At 40.8% G+C, this 16,088-nt stretch overlaps 2 protein-coding genes across 2 annotated transcripts in view; one reads left to right on the top strand and one right to left on the bottom strand.

Annotated features, from left to right (window-relative positions):
* Positions 1-12,582, top strand: part of LOC105929351 (transcriptional regulator ATRX) — a 30,287-nt gene extending 17,705 nt beyond the window's left edge. The window contains exons 14-35 of the mRNA XM_036143289.1: positions 1,161-1,257; positions 1,415-1,600; positions 1,773-1,917; positions 3,313-3,422; positions 3,629-3,772; positions 3,855-4,032; positions 4,134-4,271; positions 6,838-7,013; positions 7,102-7,237; positions 7,385-7,518; positions 7,607-7,680; positions 7,799-7,890; positions 7,980-8,136; positions 8,533-8,627; positions 8,712-8,817; positions 8,923-9,100; positions 9,204-9,395; positions 9,477-9,620; positions 10,354-10,425; positions 10,519-10,614; positions 11,956-12,084; positions 12,166-12,582. Of these exons, the coding sequence (XP_035999182.1) occupies positions 1,161-1,257; positions 1,415-1,600; positions 1,773-1,917; positions 3,313-3,422; positions 3,629-3,772; positions 3,855-4,032; positions 4,134-4,271; positions 6,838-7,013; positions 7,102-7,237; positions 7,385-7,518; positions 7,607-7,680; positions 7,799-7,890; positions 7,980-8,136; positions 8,533-8,627; positions 8,712-8,817; positions 8,923-9,100; positions 9,204-9,395; positions 9,477-9,620; positions 10,354-10,425; positions 10,519-10,614; positions 11,956-12,084; positions 12,166-12,252 (2,866 nt within the window). The 3' untranslated portion in view covers positions 12,253-12,582. The remainder of the gene's footprint in view (positions 1-1,160; positions 1,258-1,414; positions 1,601-1,772; positions 1,918-3,312; positions 3,423-3,628; positions 3,773-3,854; positions 4,033-4,133; positions 4,272-6,837; positions 7,014-7,101; positions 7,238-7,384; positions 7,519-7,606; positions 7,681-7,798; positions 7,891-7,979; positions 8,137-8,532; positions 8,628-8,711; positions 8,818-8,922; positions 9,101-9,203; positions 9,396-9,476; positions 9,621-10,353; positions 10,426-10,518; positions 10,615-11,955; positions 12,085-12,165) is intronic.
* Positions 12,583-13,271: 689 nt separating this feature from the next.
* On the bottom strand, positions 13,272-15,278 carry LOC118564580 (coiled-coil domain-containing protein 61-like). The gene is made up of 5 exons (XM_036143304.1): positions 15,202-15,278; positions 14,900-15,097; positions 14,789-14,822; positions 13,988-14,051; positions 13,272-13,893 (listed from the first exon to the last, which is right to left on the bottom strand). Exons 2-5 carry the CDS (start codon positions 14,974-14,976, stop codon positions 13,799-13,801), a joined length of 270 nt encoding a protein of 89 aa, XP_035999197.1. The 5' UTR covers positions 14,977-15,097; positions 15,202-15,278; the 3' UTR covers positions 13,272-13,798.
* Positions 15,279-16,088: the final 810 nt, after the last annotated feature.

Here is a 16,088-nt window from a genome sequence, read left to right as displayed (position 1 = left end):
TGCACAATGAATCGTTTGGCTTCTTCTCACTGACTCTAATTGTAAACATAGTCCATTCATTTTCAGTGGGGTTGAAGTCAGGGCCGTTTCCTGAAGCCTAATCATAGCCTGGTTTGGGGTCATTGTCCTGTTGGACCAACTCATTGTATCCATTGTATCAGTTTCAAACATCTAGCTGTTGATTTGAGGAGAACGTGAGAAATTCAAATGTTTTTCATCTTCAATATAATTTTATTGATTTTCGTCCAATACGCAGATACCACTAACAGGGAAACGTGCTACCACCACTATGTATGACAGTCATTTTCTTACATTTGAAAGTAATTTCTAAAACATACTTTAAAGACATTTTAGTCTCATCTGAAGGTGTTTAGTCCAGCTAAGCAGGCAGCTGGAAATTTTTGTTGACTTTGGTGGGCTTCACATTTATGGAACTGACTTCTCTGTGAACGGTGACACTGGTGCTCCAGGGTCGTCCCCCGGGTTTATGTCAGGTGCTTGAAACTTTCACAACTTGGGTGTTTAAACAGGACATTAATCCTGGACACTAATCACAGCTTGGTTTTGAACTGAGTAGAGCCGGGTTACTGTATGTGGAGCGACCGAGGCACTTAAAGGCAGGTCTGTGCCACAAAAATATGATTTAAATTCACTTTAAAACATCAGCTGCGATAATGTCCGTAAGCTAGTGATGGTTAGGAAGAAACGCGCGGTTTCTAACCAACTTGCTAAGTTTCATACAAACGCATATATCCAAAAAAAAAACAATTGGTGGGTATGTATATTTTTGAGCCTGTTGTAGTCTTTGCAGGTCAGAGGAATCCTCCCAAAAAACAATAACTTATTTGCCTGGTTCTTATTTTTAAAATAAACATCAGTGACTATTTATCATTAACATGATGTCCATGAATATCATACTAGTGTTTCTAGCTTAAATCTAAAGAAACATGCTTTTTTCACATTTAAAAAATGCTGTGAATGCTTCATTAAACATTTCACATTTCAAATCAGTGCATACTTATTAAAACTAAAATAAATAAGGACAGTATTAACACAAAATTGGACAGTAGTATTATAGCTTTTATTTACTTTTATTTGCAGACAACTCGGTATACAGACAGAAAATACACTTTTGTGTCTAATTCTTTTGTCTTTTTTAGCTCCAGTTCTGACCGAAAAGAAAAGAAAACAGCTTATAGTTTTAAACCGAAGTCGGAAGTGCCTTGCATTTGGTTGTCTGACTCCAGTACTGAAAAGGTAGCAGCACATTTCACGTTTATTTATTTTTCTTTTTTTTTTACTTCATATATCTGATACCTTTACTTCCCACTTTTATCTTTGGGTGGAGTAATGTAAGGAAGATTTTGTGGCAACTCTTGTGTTTTACTTTCTGCGGTTTTATGATTCCGAGCAGAGCGACGAAGAGGGAGCAAATGAGGAGAACAGCGAAAGTATACTTACCCCAAAAGGACGCAGAAAGATTCGCAAGATTATCGACTATGAGGGCCTCCGTGCTGAGACTCAAGAAGCCCTGAGAGAGGAGGAGGAGAGACGTCTGCGTTTGGCTGAGAGAGTGCAACAGATGGAGGATTGGAGAGAGGTACAACAGATGCTAATAGAAGTTAAAATCACTATTTGCAGCAGCACATCAGCCACTGTCCTCTCATATGATGCATCTGTTGATAAATGACTAGGCTGTATATCAGTTTGGCTTTTCTTTTCGTTCACATTTTCCATAAGAAATCTGCTGATAGTTTTTCCTTGTTTACCAGATAACTGTAATCCCAGATGAGCTGTCCCAAGTAGACTGTCCCGTCACAACCAAGCTGGTCCTGGACCAGGATGAAGAGACCAAGAAGCCACTTGTTCAGGTGCACAGGAACCTGGTTACCAACCTGAAGCCTCACCAAGTGGACGGTTAGTTTCCGCTCGTACATCTTGATTTTATTTAGTCACATTCCTGATCTTTTAGCTACATATGTGTCTTGATAATCCACAGTTTCATTTGAAAGTTTTATTTTGGTTTTTCCATTAAAAAGAAACTTGCATGGGCAGTATATCGAGATTTTAAAAATGTCTAGATTTTTTTTAAATAGAGATATGAGACTATATCGTTTATATCGAGATAGTTTATGTTGTGTTATAACTATACTTTTATGTATTCCAGTAGGTAATTTTTCAGCCATTTCTCATACTTACCTACAGCTATTTAAGAAATGTGCCTGTGAGACATTTCGGATAAAGCTTTGATTCAGAGGTGCCTTTTTGTAATTACTGTATGAAAAGAAAAACATATCAAGATAAATATTGTATATCGGCATTCACCCTAAAAATATTAAGACATTATTTTTTGTCCATTACGCCCAGCCCTACAATCATTACACCCATTCAGCATCTCACAACGTGTGACACCAACAAAATGATTTTAAAAGCAAATATTGTGCCTTGTGACAATGTTATTAATGGCCTAAAACACAGGTGTCAAACTCAAGGCCCGCGGGCCAAATCTGGCCTTCAAGGTAAATTATCCGGCCCTCGAGAGCCAAAAAAAAAAGGCATATATCCTTTTATAGTGTAGAAAGTGGCTAAAACTGTGCCTCCTGTAAGTGTAACTCACCCAATATCAACTTTTTTTTGCAGATAAACTGTATAAACTGGGCCTAAGAGTGCTACTTTTATGTTACTGTGCATTTTTTATACTACTGTGTGAACTGGAATGAAATTATGAAATGAAAAGTATCGTCTCTACTCATGCAAGCGGTCCTTTTAATGACTTCATGATGCCAAAGAGGCCCCATATAGAAATTAGTTTGACACCTCTGGCCTAAAACATTGTGTTGTTGCCACAAAAGGCAATTTTTTACAAAAACAAAACAAAACAGGGGTTTCCTTTCATTACACTTTCCATTGTTTCCTTCCATTTAATGGAAGGAAACAATGTGGTAGAAGAAGTTGTACAAGCAACAGGGTCTGAAGCCCATTCAACAGCTTGGGGGAGTTTCACAGGGTGAGGCTCGAGTCGGTGCTCCAAGAACCAGCAGATTTATTTGTTTCTATATAAATGAGTTTAACTTTTTTTAATTGAATTACTGAAATAAATTAACTTTTTGGAGACATTCTTATTTCGATGTCTCAAACTCCAGTCGCTGATGTGTTATAGACACATCAGGGCAGGACAGGGGCTCTGGAGGACTGGCGTTTGAGACCCATGTTCTAACTTATTAGGGTTGAGTCTCTGTGTTTCTGTAGGAACGTCACAAAGCATCAGTGAAAAAAAAAGATGCCTAATATAGTCTTGTTTTCTCCTCCCAGGTGTCAAGTTCATTTGGGACAGTTGTTGCGAGTCTGTGAAGAAGGCCAACTCGTCTCCCGGATCAGGATGTGTCCTGGCACACTGCATGGGTTTGGGCAAGACTCTGCAGGTGAGAGACGTGTCCGCCTTCAGGACCCAACAGTTACATCCTTAGATTCTTCCGTGGTGAAGAGAACCAAACGTCTTAAACTCTGGATGTTGCTGTTTGCAAAAGGAAAAAGAAGGAAAAAAAAGACTGCAGCACAACTCCTGAATTTAACACGATTTTCTGCTCAACTTTTATACTTTTGTGCTCGCCGTCTTTCCGTTTTCCAGGTGGTGGCGTTCCTTCACACAGTTCTGCTCTCATCAAGCCTGAAGTTCAGAACAGCCTTGGTGGTTTGTCCGCTTAACACTGTCCTCAACTGGGTCAGTGAGTTCAAGAAATGGCAGCACAACCTTGGAGAAGATACAGTCAGGGTATAAAAAAAACCCCGACTTGTGTTAAAACATTTCAGATTTCCATATGTTGGGATGATCCAAACACATAAATATGTTCCAGGTTTCAGAGCTGGCCACTGTAAAGGATCACGTGGAACGTCTTAGAGCTCTGCAGAGGTGGCAGAGACAAGGAGGACTTATGATAATGGGGTATGAGCTGTACCGCATCCTGTCGCAGAACACCCAGTTCACCAATGAGGAGTGGAAGAAGGAGCTGAAGAGCGCATTAGTAGACCCAGGTGCAGAAACTATACAGGCATAGCCGCTATACACTCCCTCTTCTTTTTTTTTTTCTTTACATCTCCTCTATTTATTCTTCGATTGTTGTCTTCCTTTTCAGGTCCAGACTTTGTGATTTGTGACGAGGGCCACATTCTTCGTAACGAAGCGTCGAGGATCTCCAAAGCCATGAACGCCATCAGGACCCAAAGGAGAGTGGTGCTAACGGGTACCCCGCTTCAAAACAACCTCGTGGAGTGTAGGTCTTTAACAGACACTCTGAAGCTAGGTTTATACTCGACACATTGAACAGGGAACGAGAGTACCCATGGAAAATGTGACGCAGTCGTGCTCTCCTGGCCCTGTGCACCTCCCGAGTTTTTGTAACTTGCCGATGACCGCGCTCACAGGTTTAATTTAAAAAATGTCGGCATTCAGTGGAGCGCTCGCCGAGCAAGTTTGCCTGTTCTGACATCAAGTGGCCCAGAAGTTTCAAGCAGAGACAAAGTTGTTAAACGCTGGGTTGTTACTGCTGGAAGGTTATTGGCATACTTTCATGGATGAGTTTATTGGCTAACTTTGTGGGTACAAAATTTTTATTTCTGTTTTCATCACCTGCAGCGTACATCAGGTCTAAAACAACAACCCACCGTATGTAAAACAATCAGCTTTTATTTAGTAAAGCAAAGTGTTTATTTTTTTTTTTTTTACACACTTAGCCTTACTGCCGGTTATATTCCCAATCTTCACGTCGTTCTGTATGCCACGGGTAAACATCCTGTCTTCTACGTCTCTAACTATCCTCTTATTTTGCTTCATTAGCTGCCTCAAACACACCAACTATTCTTCGTGATTGTTTAACAATACTGTGCGCGGCCATTTTGGTGTGTGCGGTCAACTTTCTTCTCTTGCTTACTGCATTTCCACTTTTTATGTTGAGTACTGCCCCCCTGTGTTTTGGGGAAATACTGCAGCTACGTCCGCGTGCCGTCCGCTCAGACCTGCGCGAGGATAACTCCGCCTTAACTGGGATTTTATCCAGACGAGACCAACAGAGGATTAGTCTTTGAAAAGGTTTGCTGGTTCAGTGCTGTTAGATCTTGTTAATGTTCCTATCATATCACCCACTATGAGTCATTTTGAAAGACTTGCTGAGGCATACATCAAGTTTATGCAAAGTGTTAATATTTACAGGGTTTCTGTTTCTTGTAAAAGACCTTTGAACTCACCTTGGTACACTGGATATCAGTTTATGCTCCAAATCAGGTGCAAAAGCAAACTATCCTTTTTTGATGATCGCGACAGATTTGTGGTCAAATTAAGATCTTGAACACGTACTTCAATGATTTAATTCCTGAATCCCTTGTTTATTAGTGTTGTTTAACCCGTCGGGGTTAAATGACCATGGCTCCTGGAGTTTGGAGCAAAGTTGCTTTTATTGGATGTTTTCATACCATTCCTTGTTCAGTCCAAGAACTGGTAATGAGCCCGCTGTCTTATAAGAGAGGCGACCCCGCAGATTGATGTGTTCAGGATGCTTCATTGTTGACATGACACAAGACACCTCTTGTCTGCAAAATCTCATTTCCAAATGTCCTTAGCAGTCTGAAAGGGGCTTTGTCTTAGAAAATGTCTTTACCCAGTGCTCTGCAGTCCAATCCTGGTGCAAAATGTTGAGCTGTTATTGTGTGTTTTTCTAGGAGAGAAGAGTCCTTAATGGTTGAGTTGTGTGTTGGCTCCACTGAGCTATATAATACACTGGAGTGCTAATCACCGTCTGTTTGAACGAGTCGCTTTGAAGCCACCAGCTACCATATTGGTACTCCCTATTTCCCCCCAGTAACTAGGGAATATGTGCGCTACAGCATCGAATAACGAGGATTTTCTCATGTTCAGGGGGGGCTTAAGACTTTTAAAATGTCAAATGCCATATAGTTTTATGTTATGTTCTAAAAATATCAAGTACTGAGAAAGTCATGTGCTGAAATATTTTGCATTTTATTCATTTAAATATATATGTTTAACATTTATAAATATATAAATAACAATGTACAAAAACATATATTTGCATATGTGTATACATATATATACATATACACATACTTATATATACATATATATATATTTAATATGAATAACATGTAAAGTATTTCAGCACCTAATTTCCTAGTAGTTGATAGTATTAGTACATCCACTGACTGTAGAATTACCTGTGAAACGTTTTCACTCAGCCAGAAAACTGATTGTTGTTGCAACCAAATCCTATGGGATTCTGTGAGAGTAGGGAGTAGCAAGATGGCGGCCAGTGACTTCAGTTTTTCGGCAAAATCAGCACTCCAGTGTATTATATAGCTCAGTGGTTGGCTCACTAGTAGCTGTCGGCTCGCTTGTGAAATCCTTTGGATGCAAAGCAATGACGACGGCACGGTGCTGCTGTCGTCATTGCTTTGCATCCAAGGAGAGGTAACCATGGTTGACAAATGAAACACCCCTTCCATATAAAGCAATCTTTCTGTTCTTCTAATGCAACTGGAATAACGAAGTGACAGCAGGGGTCCCGTCTCGTTAACACTTAAGCTAACAATGAGATAGTTTGATCAATAGTAGCAGGGCTAAACACTGCATTTAAGGTTTTGTGGCTATTTTTATAGCTTTCATCCACTCTTGTCCAATCGTTTTCACTCGCTCTGCAAAGTGCCGCCATATAAATTAAATTAGTGAAGTTTGAGGAAAATAACATTTCTGAGAATCATAACTCGGCGAGCAGCAGTAAGTGTGCTGGATGTGCGACGCCCCTATGAGCTGGTTGTGTTGTGTTCCCGCAGACCACTGCATGGTCAATTTCATCAAGAAGAACCTCCTGGGCTGCCTGAGCGAGTTCAGAAACCGCTTCATCAACCCCATTCAGAATGGCCAGTGTGCCGACTCCACGCCCAAAGACGTGCGGATCATGAAGAAGCGCGCCCACGTTCTTCACGCGGTGTTGGCTGGATGTGTGCAGGTAAAAAAAAAGAACGACTGCTGGAGGGACGTTGTGGCCACAAACGTCAGCGTCTGACCTCTCAGTTGTATCTTTTTTCCTCCCCTAGAGAAGAGATTACTCGGAGCTAGCTCAGTTTCTGCCCCCCAAACACGAGTATGTGCTGTTGGTGAGGATCTCCCCACTTCAGCACAAGCTGTACCGCTGCTACCTGGACCATGTTGCAAACAAGGAGAGGTTTACAGGTGAATTAACACCAACACGGGCACAAAGAGGTTCTCCACCCTGCCTGAAAGATTGTTTTAAACAGCGTAAATCTATGTGTTTGTTGGATTTTTACAGATGGTTTACCAGAATCACATTAATGGATATTTTTCTATTTTCGCTTTCAGGTGAAGCCTCCACGACCAGCAAAACAAAACCGAGAACCGGCGTCAACCTCTTCAAGGATTTCCAGGTCCTCGGTCGGATCTGGAGTCATCCGTGGTGCCTTCACCTCACCGACCTCTCCAAAGTAAACAGCAAGGTTAGGATAATCAGACTGAGCGCACATAAACTCCTCACTGGTTTGACATGTTGTCTTGATTAGCTCGACTTATTTGATTTCATCACAGACGAATTCTCTCAAGAAGAATCTGTTTCAGATGGCAGCTCAGTTGTTAAACGCAGAGGCAATTCTGGCTAAAAGGTAAATGAATATGCCATTTGTTTTTTTTCCATTTATTTAGCAGTTCTAGCTTACAATATTCAGATAGATTCACCCTCTGATCTGTTTGTCTTGGTATCTTTATTTTTCGCTGGAGCAGTGGACTGAAAGAGAATAAAGAGAAGGAAGTGAATGAGATCGGGAACGGCACCATGTCTGCTGAGGTGCCCCAAATACCCAGAGTGGTGGAAGGTATTACAGCAGCCAGTGCCACTGTACCCTCATCCTGAAGCTTAGAAAAGTGTGCCGCTAGAGTTTCTTATGTCTTATTTTCCTTCTAGGAGAAGAAGCAGCCATCAGCTCAGAGTCTCAGAGTCCCAAGCAGCCATGGTACAAGCATCTGCTGTCCGAAAGTGACGCCAAAATCATGGAGCATTCGGGGAAAATGGTGCTTTTGTTTGAAATCCTCCAGATGGCCGAAGACCTGGAGGAAAAAGTGTATGCTTCCTTTATCGTGCCTTTAAAAATACCCTTTGAACGTTTACACACATTTTTTCAGTTGACAGCCTCAGTTTTGTCAGTGCTTGAGATTTTATTGGTTAGATGAAAACAAAATAGTTAGTTATGGTGAAGTGGAAGGAAAATAATGCATTGTCAGTTTTTAGTTCACCTGTAGAAATCTGAAGTGTGGCCTGTTTGTACTCGTTGTAGTAAAACTTTTTGATTACATTTTTTGGGGGTAAGTCCTTTACCTGTTCTTGGTTTTGGACTCTAAAATGTGCCGCTTTGTGCTGGTTTGTCCTCAGGGGCATGAATAGTTAATAAAAGCGCTGAATGAGGGATATTTAAACCGTGCTACTTTTCTGATGCGCCGACCCGTTTTTGCGTTCCTAGGCTGGTGTTCAGTCAGTCCTTGGTCTCACTAAACCTGATTGAAGAGTTCCTCACAGCTTCTCACAAGGCCAGAGACCCTTCATCATCCCTCAAAAGTAAGAAAGGAGAACTAATGTTTGTCCGGACATCTTTCTTCGCGGTTGTGGAGTTTTAATTTTTGTGCTTCCTTACTTGACCAGAGGGCAGATGGATTAAAGACGTGGATTACTATCGGCTTGACGGCTCTACCAGCGCTTCATTAAGGAAGAAATGGGCTGATAAGTTTAATAACACAGACAACTTCCGGTACTCTTCTTTCTATGTTGTGCATTAATTCTGGGATCAGACTGGACAGATGAGGTTGGAGACGTTCTCCTGCTGTCATTTTAATGTTTTCTTTAATGATTTTAGAGGCAGATTGTTTCTGATTTCAACGAGAGCCGGCTCACTCGGGATCAACCTCGTGGCTGCTAACAGGGTCGTCATCTTCGACGCTTCGTGGAACCCGTCGTACGACGTACAGAGCATATACAGGGTGTATCGCTTCGGCCAGCTAAAACAAGTGTTTGTCTACCGCTTGTTGGCTCAGGTAAGGACAATGATTTGATTCAAGTTGGTCAAAAAAAAATAAAGGGTTTGACAAGTGTTTGGTCAAATAATTGAAATAAATTACGGTCTGTCGCTTTCAACAGGGAACCATGGAGGAGAAGATCTACGATCGGCAAGTGACCAAGCAGTCTCTCTCCAACCGAGTCATAGATCATCAACAGATCGAGAGACACTTCACTCTTTTTGAACTGACTGAGCTCTACACATTTGAGCCAGACCTCCTCGACGACCCAAACTCTAAGAAAAGCAAGAGACCCACGCCTATTCTACCAAAGGTGACCTCGCCTCGTCTAAATGATCCCAAGTAGGGCGACATTTTTACACCACCTGTTAACTGTGCGTGTTTTAATTCTCAGGACAGCATCCTCGCACAGCTATTGCAGATCTGCAAAGACTGGATCGTGTCTTACCATGAGCACGAATCCCTACTGGACCACAAGCAGGACGAAGAGCTGAGCGAGGCAGAGCGCAAAGCTGCGTGGGCCGAGTACGAAGCCGAGGTAACGCGTTAGCATCCTGAAAGCTCATTCATAAAGACAGAGTTCACATTGGCTGCGTTCACACTGCAGGCTAACGCCACACAAATACGATCTTTTTGCCCATGTGCCACACTCATCCGTGTTTTCCATGGCAGCGTGAGCGGCCCAATTCAGATCTTTTCAGCCCCTCAAAAAATCTGATTCGTGCCACTTCTGCGCGTGGTACTAATTCGGATACGTATCGGATATTTATCCAAAGCGTCCGCTTGTCTGAACGATGATGTCGCATTTTATCCGTCTTTTACGTCACTGTACTGGCTCTCACTGCACATCCACACACAGTAGCAGTTAGCGCTCCATAAAGACCATTAATAGCTGTGCTGCTTTCTTCTTACCTTATTTCGTCTCACTATGGTGTGGTCTTAATATCATCGGCTCCCATTGCTCAGCAGCTTTCTAATAATAGCAAGGACAGATGCCGGCCGGTATCTGCGTTAATTAAATTTTTTTCAAGTTGTTCTTTTTTACGAAACTTTATTGAGCACTGCTAGAAACAATTAAATTCACCATTTTTTGCTGTGTTGAGCCGTTCAGACAGCAGAACGATGGCGGTCACGTATAATAGTTGTATGAACAGCAACGTCAAAGAAATCCAGTTTCAGCCAAAATTCGGAATGGAGATCAAGACCTGCAGTATTAATGTAACTATTGTTTATACTTTCTGTATTTGAATGTTTGCCTTGTTTTTCACCAGTCAAACAGTGCCAAACTCCAAGCCAGCTCAAACCTGGACACGTTGCACAGGAAGACCAATGAGCAGCTACTGGTATTAAAAAAAAAAGAAATCTCCAAACTATCTTAGAGTCGATGCTGTTTGTATTTGGATTCTGTCAGACTTTTTATATGTTGTTCGTTGCAGGAACTACTCAACTCAAGCAGAACAAGTTTATCAGTGGCTCTCCAGAACCTGCAGAAGATAAGGACTCACGCTATTGAAGACTACATCGCACAACTGGTGAGTGAACTCAAACAGGGCATCTTTTTTCTCCACTAGCTCACGTGCTCTGCTGAAGTCCTCAGCTGTTTCCTGCACAAACAGCTCCCAGGGCGAGCCGCTCCTTTTGCTTCCCCACGCTCTATTTTCTGCCTTTCCCGACCACTACTATGATACAAACGCCCACTGAAGCGCTCCGATTTAAATTCTTGAGATTTCCCCCTTGAAAGTAGTTAAACGTAGCACCCAGCCACTGCAGCTAAAGAAAAGAATAACTTGTGCCTTATTTTTATTATTATTATTGACAGGAAACACACCCTGACAGCAAGCAGGCAGCGCCGACTTCCCTCACACGCATAAAAACAATAAAAATTATATGCAGAGCGCAACTGACTGATAAACGGTTTCTAGTTTAATATGGTACTTGTGTGCCGCCTTTTTATTGCTGCCCTGGGCAATCAGACGTACGGCAACAGTCCGGCTTTTGTAATCGCTACTCATTTGGCACATACTAAATAAGTACGTTTCCAGACTAACCTTTTTCAGTCGTTTTAAAAACCTGATTTAAAAGAGCAAAATACCAAAGTTCACTATGATTTTATCGCAGACTTTTCTTCAGAGGTCTGGCTTTTAATGTGCAGCCTTAAAAAAATCAGGAAGATCTAGTGAGCTAATGAATGGATAGATACTGAACAAAAAAGATGGATGGATTTATTATATAAATAGATGTTTTAATTGATAGATTAATTGATAAATGGATGGATAGATGGAAAACAAGACGTATGAACAGAGGGGAGGATACACGGCAGAATAGAACATTGCTAGAGATACAATAAAACAATAAACTTTCTTTTTTTCTTCATATTTCCCCAGATCTGGAGAATTTTCAGTATTTTCAGTTTTAGATGTTTAAGTTAATATCAGGAACTGCTCCTTATGCGGGTAAAATACACAGCAAACATTGTTCTGGGGAAAAACCAGATTGATAAGTAACTTCTTAAATATTTGTGTAATAATTTAGACTAATTTGGGGCTGGCAGAGTAATATTAGCCTTTTTCCCCCAAGTCAGCGACAACTACAATATATATCTGCTTAAAGCAAATTGCTGTCCAATAAAAAAATTACTCTAAATGGCGTATATACATATGAATATAGGCAGGCTTAGAGAGGTTTACAATGATTTTGAGTTGATTTCAGGCAAATGAATTTCTCTCTTAAGTGGTTAAGTCCTATTATTTCATTTTGTTTATGAAAGCATTGCTAATCTAGAAAGAGAATCTATATTCCAGCTCTCACCCACTCTGTCATAGCACTGTAAAGCAGGTAGAATAAAAGGAGGCATCTTTCCCCCCCCCCCACAGCGCCTACAGTACCCCCTGCTGGCTGAGGCGGAGCTGCTGATCAAAGCTGAGCTCTGGAAACAGGCCGACGATAACAGACGGGAAGTCTCCCAGGCCGTTTATCGAGACTCTCTCACGCAGTACCAGTCGGTACGTCAGTCGTACGTGAATGAATATTGTCGTCTGCACAAACAGCCACTCTCATGTTCAGTCCTCTCTCTCTCTTCGTAGCTCACGCTCAAAATTCAGGCCATCCTCAAAAGCCGGCGAACTCCTGCGGCGCCCGCCTCTCTCAACACTTCTCACCAGCCTGGGTAGACGCGAGTGAGGAATCCATGCCTTCAACTGGAAGGAGACACACGAATGTTTTTGGTCTTTGCTACTTTATTCCCTTTGCTTTGCCTCTCGTTCATTGCAGAGCTGAATGTAAAATTGTATTTTATGCAAACAGAGGAATCCTCTGGTTCTTAATATGCTGCAGTGTGGATCATTGCTGCAGTTTGGGAGGGCACTTTAACTGAAGCTAGTTCGCAAATGTATTTTTATCTGTGGGGGAATGAGGTTTTATGTGCCTTAAAAGGTAACCAGAAGTTTTACTGTTGGGGTAATTTTACCTTTCTACTAAATTAAACTTGTTTTTGCACTGATGCCTCTGATTGCAGTATATGTTTTCAGGGTGCTGCTCTCCTTTTATTTTAAACCCCAAGATGCTAAAAGGTTGCCCTCTAATGTTCCCACTAACGACGCGGCCTGTGTCCTGGTAAAACGTGTTTTCATTTATTCATTACTGAAACAAAGCTGTGCTTGAAAAAAACAAACAAACAAAAAAACCACACTAATCCACCAGGGTCAGCTGACACCAATACAAAATAATACAAATGTTAAATTTCTTATGATCATTAAGAGGTACAAATAAGAGCAACAGTCAGTTGGCATACAATTGCATAAGAAAATGGGGTTATTTATAGTTTGTAGAAGTAAACAGATTTAAACAAACACATAAGTTATTTTCCCCACACAGGGGTTTGTGCTTCTCTTAAAGGGACTCATGCAAGTAAAACTTGAATAATAATGCACATGTGGATCAGTTATAATGGCAAAATGCACCGGGAAGCTTCGGATTCAAACAGGACTAAATAAAACGCTGCTGGAAAATAAAGTTTTGGCAGGAATCACATTTTTAACAAGTATGCTTTTTGGCAACGTGCATATCCGCTTGGCTAGTGCCTCTGGAAGCTATCCCAGCATGCATTAGGGGAAAGAAAAAGCTACATGTCCAATGTGTGGATTTTCTATTGTAAGGATAAAAAAAAAAAAAACACATGGGGGAGTCACAGCAGATTTTGTTGGGTTTATCTCCCGAGAAAATCTGCAGAAATGAATGTAACTGCACAGTGTGATGCAATACAAAGGATCTATTAACACTCCTTAGGCTGTACCAAGGAGTGATGAAGAATTGTAAATGTTAAAGGACACCTAACTCTGCACTTCCAATATGATATCATAATAGTAAAAACCAGAAAACGGCAAACAAAATAAATATCAAAGTACTGACAACGTCTGTAAACATGGACAAGTTTAAAATGACCTAGAATTTCCACAGCCAGTCATATTTAAATTATTCTAAGAATTCAGGGCATAAAAAAATAAAGTCCACACACACATACATATACATAGACCAGTGAGTTTCACAGTGATGGTTGTAGATTCCTGAAGTCATGGAGCGGCGTCTCCAGAGGGAGCTTCAGTCTCATTTGAACGCATAATAAACAAGCCGCTCCTGTTTGATCCAGGATGTGCTCCCCGGTCGCCCCGGGCTTCAAGCTGGGCTGCCTGGCCCACATGTGGCTCCAGCAGCAGCAGCTTAGTGTCCCGTGTCCAGGTCCCTCATGTAGTCCTGAAGCGCCTGCAGCCTGGCATCGATCTCTGACAGCTCAGCCCCCGTATCTATGGAGCTGTCTGTGGTCAGGACATCAAATGCTGATTAGCTATATAAACGGCACCAACTAGGGCTTTATTTAAAGAACAAAAAAATAATAATAAATGGAGTTACCTTTGTCTTTTATTCTGTGGGTTGGAGTACTGCATAATGGCTTTCTGGTTAAAAGGCCTCGAGACTGAAATGGAGAAAATCCTCATTTAGACAAAAGTCATAAGCATTTATTTTACATGCAGAGCGGGGAAAGCATCCATGGATTATAATTAGAATTTTTATAGCTGCAGTTACCACATAAGAGGTTTCCAGGGTGCTTGCTCTTTTTCTAAATTAAAATTCCAGACTTTTTTAAAACTGATATTTTTTTTCCCCAAGACCTTAACTTTATATACTTGTATACTTGTGTGCCTACTGCCTACTTCATTGGTTGAGATTGTACAAACTGTTTATTAGAAATGTTAATTTTTATAGGCTAGTATTCAATGAACAAATGCATTATTCACAGTAAATTATGCTTTTACTGATGAAAACGTTTCAAAACATGAAAATCACAAGTACATGAATTTCATATCAAACAAGTGTTTGATTCCATTAGGCTAATACAGTATGTGACCAGTTAGTAAAATTATAGTTTTATAGCCTACCTTCCTATTTCTCATTTCACAATGCCTTTGAGCATACTGTAAAATTCTACCATACATTTTTTCCCCATACTTTATTAAGACTTTCACACAAAATTAAAACTTTCAAGACTTGCGCAAGCACCCTGGGTTTCTGTAACTTCAAAGATCATATTACATCATTTAATTCAGATTTTCTTCTCAGTTTTGGGTATAAACAAAAGTAAACATACAGAAAACTATTTTTTTTCCAAATACAGTAAATTTACCCACTCACTATAAAATAGAGGCTACTCACCATATTGGGTCCATTGTACGTCTGTTTTCTTCCCCTGTATAAAGAAGAAGAAGAAGAAGGGATTAAAATTATTTAGGCTCTTTAGAGAGAAATCGTTTCCCGACAGGCTACCTGAAAAGAGTTTTGGTCATTTCATCCATATCTGCTAATGAGCTCTCGGAGGAGTTCCTGCTGCCTCTACGCTCCATCGACAGACTCCTGCCTCTGCTGCCGGTCCGCACCAGCTGAGGATTGGCCTCTCTGGATCGGGAGCGGCCCCGCTCAGGGAGGACAGGCGAAGAAAGTATGTCCCTTCGCACTTTCCGCTGTCTGACGTAAAATAAATTTAAATTCAATAAAAGAAGATATTAATGAATGCATCTGCTGCGTGAAAGGCAAAAGAGCAATTAAAAGGTAAACGTTTGGGAACCAACCTTTTGAGTTCTGCCTCTTTCTGCCTGCGCTGCCTGTCCTGGATGTAGGCAGTGGGGTCAAAGCGAGGAACCTGAGAACCTGCACGGTGTCAGCACAATCAATCTGATTAAAATAAATACATATTCAAAAGTATGCATATATTTTTAGATAGTTCATCAAAAACATTTAAAATATATTTGTTTATGGAGAAAGGATTTGATTTTGAGTTCCCAAGATGAACACAATGCAAAAAATAAGCTGGTTCCTGTTATAAATTCTGTTTAATTGTTGAGTGTTGCTGTGTTTCTGGCTACTTAATCCTCCTTTAGGTCTTTCAGAGCACGTTTAGTGGCTACACGTACAGATGGGCAAAAATGCTTCATTTAAATAAAAGTTGTAAGCGACATAACCTTCACTAAACGCTTTCAAAGCGAGATCTCTTATTTTGAATCAGAGAACTTTATTGTGATTTTTCTCAACTGAAGAACAAAATGATCAAACAGGAACAGTGCCAAAGTCACCAAAGAGATGCAAAATAAAAAAAACTAGAAAAAATTGCATTTCCTGCGAAAATGCACTGTGAATGCAGATAGCTGAATGATTAAGCAAAAGATGCAGAAGATCTTTGAAGAAGAGAAAAAATTGCTGAAAAGCATTGAAGAAGTTGAAAAAGTTGAAGTTGAAAAAGTTGAAGAATTTGAAAGAGTTGAAGAATTTGAACATGAAAGAACAATAGCTGAATGATTAGAAGAAGAAAAAACTGAGGGAAAGGCACCAAACATTTCCTAACTCATTCTAAACACTGAATCGTTTAACAAAGCATAAGTAGAATTTCAAACTTGAATATACTGTAGCCATATGTGGGCCTGCATTTCTAGCGAGTATAAGGGGTTTCGCCCCCATTGAA

Source organism: Fundulus heteroclitus, chromosome 11 (genome assembly GCF_011125445.2).
Source record: "Fundulus heteroclitus isolate FHET01 chromosome 11, MU-UCD_Fhet_4.1, whole genome shotgun sequence".
In the NCBI taxonomy this organism is placed as follows: domain Eukaryota; kingdom Metazoa; phylum Chordata; class Actinopteri; order Cyprinodontiformes; family Fundulidae; genus Fundulus; species Fundulus heteroclitus.
The sequence above is the reverse complement of the archived record's forward strand: the minus strand, read 5'-3'. Positions and strand labels throughout refer to the sequence as shown.

What these genes read in the sequence shown, in the direction of transcription:
- LOC118564580 (XM_036143304.1), bottom strand. Translation starts at nt 14,976, where the DNA reads ATGGAGCGTAGAGGCAGCAGGAACTCCTCCGAGAGCTCATTAGCAGAT. An exon ending in ATGACCAAAACTCTTTTCAG is followed by an intron (nt 14,823 to 14,899) that starts GTAGCCTGTCGG and finishes TTCTTTATACAG; the next exon opens with GGGAAGAAAACAGACGTACA. An exon ending in CCACAGAATAAAAGACAAAG is followed by an intron (nt 13,894 to 13,987) that starts GTAACTCCATTT and finishes TCCTGACCACAG; the next exon opens with ACAGCTCCATAGATACGGGG.